The sequence below is a fragment of the Artemia sp. Qi Xiang Cuo genome, chromosome 2 (genome assembly GCF_049724085.1).
Source record: "Artemia sp. Qi Xiang Cuo chromosome 2, ASM4972408v1, whole genome shotgun sequence".
Classification (NCBI taxonomy): Eukaryota; Metazoa; Arthropoda; class Branchiopoda; order Anostraca; family Artemiidae; genus Artemia; species Artemia sp. Qi Xiang Cuo.
In genome coordinates this window covers 83,884,296-83,894,871 of record NC_142795.1, presented here as the reverse complement: position 1 = coordinate 83,894,871, position 10,576 = coordinate 83,884,296, and the positions used below count along the sequence as shown (strand labels likewise).

At 32.9% G+C, this 10,576-nt stretch overlaps 1 protein-coding gene across 2 annotated transcripts in view; it reads right to left on the bottom strand.

The window, feature by feature from the left end:
- Positions 1-1,815: 1,815 nt before the first annotated feature.
- Positions 1,816-10,576, bottom strand: part of spict (magnesium transporter spict) — a 42,178-nt gene continuing 33,417 nt past the window's right edge. For both annotated transcript variants that reach the window (XM_089108321.1, XM_089108320.1), the window contains 2 exons: positions 8,172-8,280; positions 1,816-3,167 (listed from right to left, as the gene is read on the bottom strand). In XM_089108321.1, the coding sequence (XP_088964447.1) occupies positions 2,608-3,167; positions 8,172-8,280 (669 nt within the window). In that variant the 3' untranslated portion in view covers positions 1,816-2,607. The remainder of the gene's footprint in view (positions 3,168-8,171; positions 8,281-10,576) is intronic.

Below are 10,576 nucleotides of genomic sequence, written 5' to 3'. Positions count from 1 at the left end.
CCTAGAAGAGAGTGAAAGAACAAGAACAAAAATTATTTTCAGTATACAATCCTTTGAACAATAACTACTTGAGGTATAGTGCCTGTCACTGGCATTTGGCATGTTAGCCATCATCAAAATGTTAAGTTTTCAAAGAATTTTTGGGGGAACTTTTTACGGCATTATTTGGCAATACTCTAAAGTTTTTGTGGTTTTCAGGGATACTGGTAAATGGCTTCCAGATGATGTGTAATTCAAGGCAATAAAGTTATAAGGCAATATTGTCTATTTATTATTATAGAAATTAATTAATTATAGAAATATAAATTATAAATATAAAATATTAATTAATATAGAAATACAAAATATAAAACCTCCAGCGTATGCACTTTACTAGTGTATATACTTGCTGAATTTTAGTAAATTGCAAATCACACTATTTAAAACCATAATTTCTATTTAAAGATCTTAAGGCTAATTCTTAATTTTAAAGTATAAATCGTGTTTCTACATACCGATGGTACAATGCCTTGTTTTAATTTTGTCTTCAATTTTGTAAACAAACAGTTTTTGCATCAGCGGTTGCTCTTTTTAACTATTTCTGTTTATAAGGATAGGAAAAGTTCAATATTTCCAAACAAATAAAAACAACAAAGTATTTTAACGGGTATAACATTTTAAACAAAGCCGTGGACAAAAAAAAACAACAAATTTTAAATAATATAGAAATCTAAACATTTTGACTATCAACGAAAAAAAAAAGCAAAAGCAACATGAATTAATCTAAATTAAAAAAAAAAAATATTTCCAAACAAATAAAAACCACAAAGTATCTTGAAATCACAGTATACACTGGATTTATTCATTCATTAAATATTTAAGGGAAAGTTCAATACTTCCAAACAAATAAAAACCACAAAGTATCTTGAAATCAAAGTATACACTTTCGAAATAACCAATTTTGGTTGACACTATGGATCGATCTAATCAATCAAGCTTAGCGAGCTCAATGATAGGGAGTATACCTCTTAACTGGCCAAAAAATCCGGACAATCTGGCCAAAAGTTTATTTATTAGCTAACTACTAAATTGAGGGTTTAGAAATAAAATAAATAAAGCCCAGAACAGCACTGTATGAAACAAAAATTTTTCGAAATTGAGCTACTCATACGGAAACCTTCGCTTTTAGTTCTAATTAAGCAAGACTACTAAACAATTTAAAACGTAATTTATATGATAAGTAACTTTCCAGTAAATGTGATGAGTTACTTTCCAGTAAATGTGATAATTAACTTTCCAGTAAATGTGATAAGTTGCTTTCCAGTAAATGTGATAAGCAGCTTTCCAGTAAATGTGATAAGTAGCTTTCCAGTAAATGTGATAAGCAGCTTTCCAGTAAAAGTGATAAGTAGCTTTCCAGTAAAATATGATGATAGCTTTCCAGTAAATGTGATAAGTTGCTTTCCAGTAGATGTGATAATTAGCTTTCCAGTAAATGTGATAAGTAGCTTTCCCGTAAATGTGATAAGTAGCTTTCCAGTAAATGTGATAAGTTGCTTTCCAGTAGATGTGATAAGTAAGTAGCTTTCCAGTAAAATATGATAAGATAGCTTTCCAGTAAAAGCTGATAAGTAAGTAACTTTCCAGTAAAGTATGATAAGATAGCTTACCAGTAAAAAAAAAAAAAAAAAAAAAAAAAAAAAAAAAAAAAAACACATTTTATTCAAGAATAAGACCCTAAAAAACAAAGCCATGTGAAGTTGTTCTTTGATTTTTCTTTTATTATTACTTACATAATAAGTGAGTAGTCTATACGTTTTTATGCTACTTCTTCCCACTACTGAATCCTCTTAGACCCACTTCTATGGCAAGGGAATATGCCAAAGTTTGCGTCTGATCAAACCCAAGAAAAAGAGACAATTTTAATTTGGTGCACAAGAATACAGATTTCGTTGATCAATGATAGAAAAGAAATTGGAGACTTCCGGGGATTTATGAAACAAAATCCGGGGATTTATGAAACAAAATCCGGGGATTTTTTTTTCTGTTCAAACCTAAGCTCTCTTCATGACTGCACTCAAAAATATAGCTTCAGCTATGTTGGAGCATAGATACTTCAAAAAAACTTAATTCACTTTCAAGCTGAACGCCACATTTTTAAACTATATGACAAAAAAAACTTGCTATGTTGGAGCATAGGTACTTCAAAAAAAAACTTAATTCACTTTAAAGCTGAACGCCACATTTTAAACTATATGACAAAAAAAAACTTGCTATGTTGGAGCATAGGTACTTCAAAAAAAAACTTAATTCACTTTCAAGCTGAACGCCACATTTTTAAACTATATGACAAAAAAACTTGCTATGTTGGAGCATAGGTACTTCAAAAAAAAAACTTAATTTACTTTAAAGCTGAACGCCACATTTTTAAACTATATGACATACTTAAACCGAATTAACACCCTATAGCCCAGTCATTCTTTTAATATAAAAAAAAAAACAATTAAAAAAAAGTAATTAAAATATATAGTAAAATAATAAAATAATTAAGTAAAGTAATCTGATATAAAGTAATTATATAAAATATATTTTCTATATTCCATTATAGTGAATACAAAAAAAAATTACTCATGCAACTGATTCTAATAGTTTCTCCTCATCTGGCAATGGTGATGTAGCATAATGCATTTGGGGCGAAAATAAACCTGGCAAGTCTGTCATTGTAATATTAACTCCTTTAAACCAATTCAGTAAAAATATACCTAAAATAACGATTAAAAAACCGACTATACTACCAACAATATCAATAAATTGTATTGTGAACCATTCTTCAAACAAAATCCCCGTTGCAATAATAACCATCGTCGTAAACGTAACGTAATAAACTGGGGTAACAACAGCAGTCGAAAAAATATCTAATGCTTTGTTCAAATAATTAATTTGCACGCTAACTGTTACAAGAAGAAATAGAATAAAGAACCAAAATAACCAAGAGGTGAGTTGATTGTTTCCGCTGATGGTTTCCCGAATGGCCAAGCCAGTTCCTTTGACAGCCGAAACACTTAAAGAGCCGATAGCTGAGCATATGTAGACATATATAAGCACATTACTCTCACCAAAGCGGGGGGCCACAATGAAGGCTAGGATTAGGGAGGTGATCACGACAACAGCAACATAGACCAGGAACTCTGGAAGGAAAAACAGCTTTATGCTAAAAGTAGAAAAAACGGGCGGGGTTGATTCAAACAACTAACATTTCCAGGCACTTAACCAGGTTGGCAAGACTATCAAATATGCATCAAGATACTCTCCCATTGGCGTTGCCATAAGTTTTTCACTGATTAACTAAAAACAACAAAGGTATTTTTTTGGTATTTTTATATTTACACCTGGGCACGATACTAAAAAAATTAAAATTGAGAGATTCAAAAATCAGTGAAACTTTCAATAGTTTTATCAATTTTAAATAAACAGTCTAGTTTAATTAGTTTGACATGCACTAAATTTTATCCATACTTTCTACATTTTAAACTACACATTCCTATCAAATGCATAGAAAATAAATTGCTAAGTTGGTTTAAAAATTATTAAAGCTTATTGACTTTGCTTAGGCATCAGTTTTCCCAATATTTAGATGAAATAGAACAACAAAGTGTTCTTTAAAATAGTAAACTTAAACTGAAAGTTACAAGTGTCTTTATCTCAAGAATTTTTTCTTTCCAATAATCTTGATTATCGTCGTGATTTTCTTTTTTTGTTGTTCATTTATTGAAAAATAAACACAGCACTGTTTAAAAATACATGCTGTTTTCAATAACGCACAAATGACATTCAATTATCTTAGAGAGTTTGGGATAGGGGGAGGATAGCCCGACCCCTATTCACGGTAGCTCTTACTTGTAAACCTTAATTATCATTATGATATTATTTCATCGTTGTGCTGTTGTGGATATTATGAAAACTAAAAAACACACAACTCCAAATACTTTTGGTTTTCAGTAAAGCATAAATGACGCACTTGCCTTTAGAGGCTTTAGGCAATAGCCGTACTCTCATTTGTGGTAACTTCAGTTCATTTTAAGTTTGGCTTGACTGTTGAATTTAGTTTCTATTCGTTTTAGGATTCATCTGTTCGCAAATAGCAGTAATAGCTTTTGGCTTTATTAATTCATTCATAGCAAGTTCTTACTCTATTAAATTTAAATTATTGTATTACTTAATTGGTGCACTTTTTCGGTTTTAAAATGACACTTTACTTTTCTTCGAAAGACTTCTCTTTGGAAAATATTTTCTTTTAAATCAATCTAGGGAAATACCCCAAGGAACAGCAGCCATAAGATAACCAGCAATAAACGATACCAGTACTTGAGCTGTTTCAATAAAATTAAATTAAAAAATAAAACTTTTTTTCAACAGAAAGAAATGAGTTAAATTAAAAATTAAAACGCACACAAATTATTCCTCAAATAAGGGGGGCTGCGCCTTCCTCAACCCTCGCTCTTTACAAAAATTCCTCCTTAATAAATTTGCGTGCGTAATTAAAAACCCTTTCCCCAGGGACTATGGGGGGTCATTTCGTCCCCAAAGGCATAGTTCTTGGGCCTTTCAACTATGCTGAATGAAATGGCTATATCAAAATTTTGATCGGAAGTCTTTGAGGAAAAAGGAAGCATGGAAGGGGGGTTAGTTGCCCTCCAATCTTTTCGGTCACTTGAAAAGAGCATTAGAACTTTTATTTTCTGTTAAAATGAGCCCTTTCCCAATCTTCTAGGACCATTGATTCGATAAGATCACTCTTGAAAAAAAATAAAAATAAAAAATATACATTCGTCCATATTCTTTCTTTTGGCAAAAAATACGAATTCCATATTTTTATAGATAGGACCTTGACTGTGGGGTTTTCATTAAGATCGCTTGACTTTAGAGGGAATGTTTTCGCCCTTTTTCAAAAATCTGGCAAATTTTCTCAGAATCACAAACTTAAGCTTTACATGTTTGGAATTGAGCATAAAAAGCGAGTCCTTTTGATGTATCAATTGTTATCAAAATTCCTTTTTTAAGAGGTTCGGCTACTATTGAGCTGAGTTACCACGAACTTGTCTTTGTTATGGAATCTCTTTCAAAACAAGCCTCGTGTAACAGCTACATTCACCAGCTTTTTGACTAGTGTTTAGGAACTTTTCAATGAAATCTTCGGGTTTTCCCTTAAAGTTTCCCTAAGGTGTTTATATAAGCTGGATACCCCCTGAATCAAGTTCTGGCCACACTTCTGACAATAAAATAGCTGAAAATAAATAGCTCTTTATCTTTTGATTAAAGACAAAGATCTATTATCGATTTATCGTGACACGTTTATAATTCTTTGAACAAATATCCATTTCCTTAGATAACATTTTAAGCGGAAGTCATGAGTTTGACTTCCTTTTCGATAAACCTCAAATAGTCGTTGGCAGGGTTGCCATCCCTAGTGATTTATACTGATTTTTGCTCTAAAACTAGTGATTTTCCCTAAATTTAGTGATTTTTCCCGATATAGCGTTTAGACTGATGATTCAATCGAATAAATCGTACAAGAAGCTAATTAATATAAAAGCACATTTCGAAAAAACTCAATTAGTCGCTGAATATTGAAGGAGAATAGAGATTTTGATAAAGACAAACCAAGAAAATAACGTTATTCAAACAGTTTGTTTGAACCTTTCAAAAGGTTGAATATTGAAGGAGAATAGAGATTTTGATAAAGACACCCCAAGGAAATAAACAGTTTGTTTGAACCATTTCAAAAATACCAATGGCTTTTAATGTCATGGACAATAATTATTAATATATTGTTAAATAACATTATTATTGGCAATTAAAAAAAAACTTTTGAACGATTTCCGTCTTCGGGAAAATTGCCTTCTTAAAGGCCTCTCTGGGACACGTTGGTCTCCGCCTACATGTCCGAGAGGGGGGGGAGGTGGCCTTATTCAGAAGGCCGCCCACGTACATGACGTTACCATACTAATCTAGAACTTTCATTTTAATTGGGTATTAATCAGATCTATTATGTGGTTTTAATTAGCTCAGAGTGATAACCTCGCTTGCTCTTTTCAAGCGTATTGCCTTCTTGGCAGGTGAAAGGCGAATAGTGTTTGTTTTCTTTTTTAATAAATGTATATATCTCTCTGATTTTGGTTTTGTTAGTATTATTTTAACCTGCAATTACATTTTATTGAATATATACAATGATGTGCTTACGCATGATTATTGCGGTAAACCTACTTTGTTTATGTGTTTATTATTTGGAACTGATTGTCTTTCTTGTTTATTAGTCTTTATAGAAAATTCTGCATTTAAGCAGAGCCGCTTTTCTTCTTTCTTTTGGCCACCATTTTTTCAATTATACTTGTCTCTATCTAAATTTATTTTTTTTCCTCCGCCATTTTTTTTTTACAACTTTATATAGTGGATAAAAAAAAAATCATGGTTGCGGCGTCAAATACCACCTAGTAAGGGATGAACCCTAGCAGCTAGAATCTATGGTAACTAAAACGCGTTTTATAAGAAACTGTCAAATGAGGAAGAATTACCTTTTGATTCAAGAATTCAAGAATGGTAACTGTTATTTCGGTTAATCTTTTTGGTAAGAGAACAAACAAATGGAAATTTTAAAAAACAGCCTGAATTCCCTAAAAAATAATGATAGCTCGAAATGAAAACTATAGCCTACCATTGATCATCATAGCAAAAACCCCAATATAGGAAAAATACAGTCCCCCATCTTGAGCAACAAGGAACATCATTTTTTCGCAGGGAATGCACTGTTGTGTCTCATTTCTTTTTTTCTTCCTTTTTCGTCACCGATAGGGGGCACTGAAACATCATAGAGAGGACAGAAACTGCATCTTCATATACAAAGTAATATAACACACGTATCTTTCGACAAGAAATATAACACACGGGTCTTGTGAAAAGTTTACAAACAGTTCGTGGCAACGAACTGTATGTAAGGAGCGATGCGGCTCAATAGTAACCGAAACTCTAAGGGTCTATATAACAATATATACATCAAAAGAATTGAATTTTGATACTTATTTAAAATATATAAAATTCATCAAGTTTAATGTTACCCATCAAAAGCTACGAGCCCGGGAAAATGAAGCCAATTTTCAAAAACTGGGGAAACACTCCCAAAACATCAAATGATCTTAATGAAAATCACACCATCAAATTCAGCATATAAGAGAGCCCTACTGTAGAGGTTCCAAGCTCCTATCTGTAAAAATGTGGATTTTTGCCAGATGAAAGATCACGGATTCGTGTTTTTGGGGGGTTTGCTTGTTTCCCCAAAGGTAATCGTATTGAACCAGTGATCTAAGAAGATCAGAAGAGGGTTCATTTGATCGAAAATCAAAAGTACTAATGCGCTTTTTAAGTGACCAAAAATATTGGAGGCCAGCTAGCCCCCCTCCCACGCCCCTTTTTCCCCGAAGTCGCCCGACCAAAACTTTCAATTAGTTATTTTGTTCAGCATAGTCGAAAGATCTAATAACTATGTCTTTGAGGATGGCATGAACCCCCATAGTCTCCTGGGGAAGGGCTGCAAGTTCTGAACTTTGTCCATTGTTTACATATGGTGTTGGTTATTAGGAAGTATATAGATATTTTTTTGGGGGAGGGGAATTTCTGGTGGTGGTTACGTGGGAGGGAGAAATTTTCCTCGGGGGAAGAGAATTTTCCACGGAGGGGGAGCCGGATTTCCCGGCATTCTTTAAAAAGTGATCAGAAAATAAATATAAGAATTTTTTTTTTTTACTTAAAGTAAGGAGTAACATTAAAACTTAAAACGAACAGAAATTATGGTGTATATAAGGGTGTTTCTCCTTCCTCAATACGTCACTTTTTACACTAAAGTTTTTTTAGAACTTTTAGAAAAGCTTATCATTCTAATTAAACCACTATTGTGTTTCAGGAGTCATTCTTAAATAATTGGAATAAAAATTCAAACTTTAGCGTAAAGAGCAGGGTATTGAGGAGGGGGCAAACCCTCATCCTTTTCACTTTCGCTTCTAATCTGAGGGGGAAAAAGACTGGGGGAAAGAAAGAGAGAGAGAGAGAGGGAGGGAGAGAAACATAGAGAGAGAGAGAGAGTGAGCTTAATGGTCACTAGAAAAGGGTGAAACAGAAGTAAAAACAGCAAAAAAAGTCACCGGAAGATTTAAGTCTTTCAGCTAGGCCATAAATAGTGTCTGGATCTTCATCTTTTGGAGCATGCAGGACGATTACGGTTGATCCCAAAATGCAGAGGCTACATCCAATCTAGAAGACATAAAACTAATGAACAAGAAAATTCGCTGGCTGGTTAAAAAACAGTAGCTAATACACCAATACCTAAGTATAGAGAGCAATATAAAAGCCAAGTCAAATTGAACTCCAAAACATATTTAAACTGGCCGAGGAGATCTCCCAAACCGTTTGTTGAAGAAAGATGTTTGTGTCTTGTGGCCAGAAATTAACAGAGGAATTCAAACCGGAAACCAAGAAATACCTTCCCCCTTCAAGATTTGCATAAGTAAGCCCAGTAGCTACATTGCACAGTGGTCTGATACACTTTTTTAAAAGGAGGGGGTGGAGGAAAAGGGCCTTTGATGCTTGAGTCTCAACCCGGAATGTATATGTTCGTCCCGCCATAAAATTAGAATTAAATTAAAGAACCGAACACCAAAAAATTCCTTTCCACCTTCCATAGATAAGGCTAGGACACTGGTACAATGTACCATTGTCTTGGTGTAATAGCCCCGTTCTGCTGTTCAGGAGAATTACAGTCCTCTATCTTGAGCAAAAAGGAAAATCACCTTTTCGCATGGGAAGCAGTGATGCACCCCCGTTGTTTTCCCAGGGGTGTTCGTACCAAACCAGGGGTCGTAAAACGCTGGGAGAGGGCTGATTTGAAAGAAAATCGTCCTATCTAGTGCCTTTTGTTAGTAAAAACGATGATGTTAAAATGGAACACAATTTTTGACAAAAACAGCATCTTCATATACAACATGATAAAACACATGTATCTCTATGTTCTATACTTACTTTCTTGCATATCCATTTACTCGAATAAGTTCTATTTTACCATGGAAATATTTTCCTTTTTTGCTTCTATGTTTTTGACGGCTGATTTCAAATATGTGATTTTTATCTAGATTCTAGGTTCCTATCAGAAGCGCTTGTATGATTTAAAACAAGATGATTGTCCTTCTAAGGTTCAGATTGTGTCCTTAGTATCATTACTAATAAGCATTTCTAATCTTAATCAGGCCCAGAAACTCACTACCCACAGAAACATGCTTTTTTTACTACAATGTGTTCAAGTTATCAAGAAAGTAATCAATGTTTTTAAACCAGTACATGTCACTGCTTAACGGTGCCAGACAAGCTTTGTTGCTTTAGTAGAAACCTTCTCTTTCAATTCGTTTTCCCCTTTTCCCCTTTGATCTCCCCTTTAAATTACGGTTTTTTTTCTTTCCCTTTAAATCATCATTTTCCACCAACCGTGACCATTTACCCCCTCCTACACGTATTTGTCATTTGCAGGTATATTTTTTATTCGGCTTGAGATCTCCCCTTCGACATAAACTATTACCACAGAGAAACTGATAGTTTACTTAATCAAAATGTCGGACTAAAACTTTTCATTATTTCCATTGGATTAATATTTCTCACAAAAGAACCATTCAAGTTGTAAAAGGCTTTAGATTGGCCAATCAGCATTATGGGGCCAGGCTTGAAATAACGGGTGGGGGGGCTATTTTTCCCTAGGGATAAGGGACATCGTGACTGGCTCGCAAAAATGCGTCACAAAAATAAAGCAATGGAATTAGAGCATACTTTAGAAGAGGGATATATAGGACAGTAGCCACTCTTTTTTTTCTCTTTAATGTTATCTTATGTTATTTTGCATGCATGAATTTCAATTTCATAAAACATGGAGACCTAGCGTTTTTTTCTTGTTCTTTATATTCATCATTTCATGCTACAGGACTAGCTTTAATTAAATATAGTTAGATAATTAAAACTAATAATTTGATTTAGTGAATCATTTAAATTAATTATATAAATATATGTATATAATTATTTTTTCATAATTAAAAAATTATATTTACATAAATAAAAATTATATTTACCTAAATAATTTATTTAACAGTTAACAAAAAATTAATTTTATTATATAATAAGTAATTTAATAATTCAATTTACTTAATAATTTTAATCAAATTCCAACTAACTTCAATTAATAGCTAACACTTAGAAAAAGAAAGCGATGTCCCACCGATTACATGGCAAAAATTAGCTTCAGTCAGAGTTATCAATGGCATATTTATCGGGAAACGAGAATATGCAAACAATGTATTCAATGAATCATCAGCATTCCACAAGATAATATTTAGCAAATGACAATAGCAAAGTCGATGCTATTTTGACCTTTTTATCACAGTGTTTATTTCAATTCAATTTATTCGAATAAAAACATAACACAAACATCAATAACAATAAAGATCCTAGAAGAGAACTTGTTAAGGACTAAAAAAAAGAAAAAAAGTGACGCCAAAAAAAGATAGAAGAA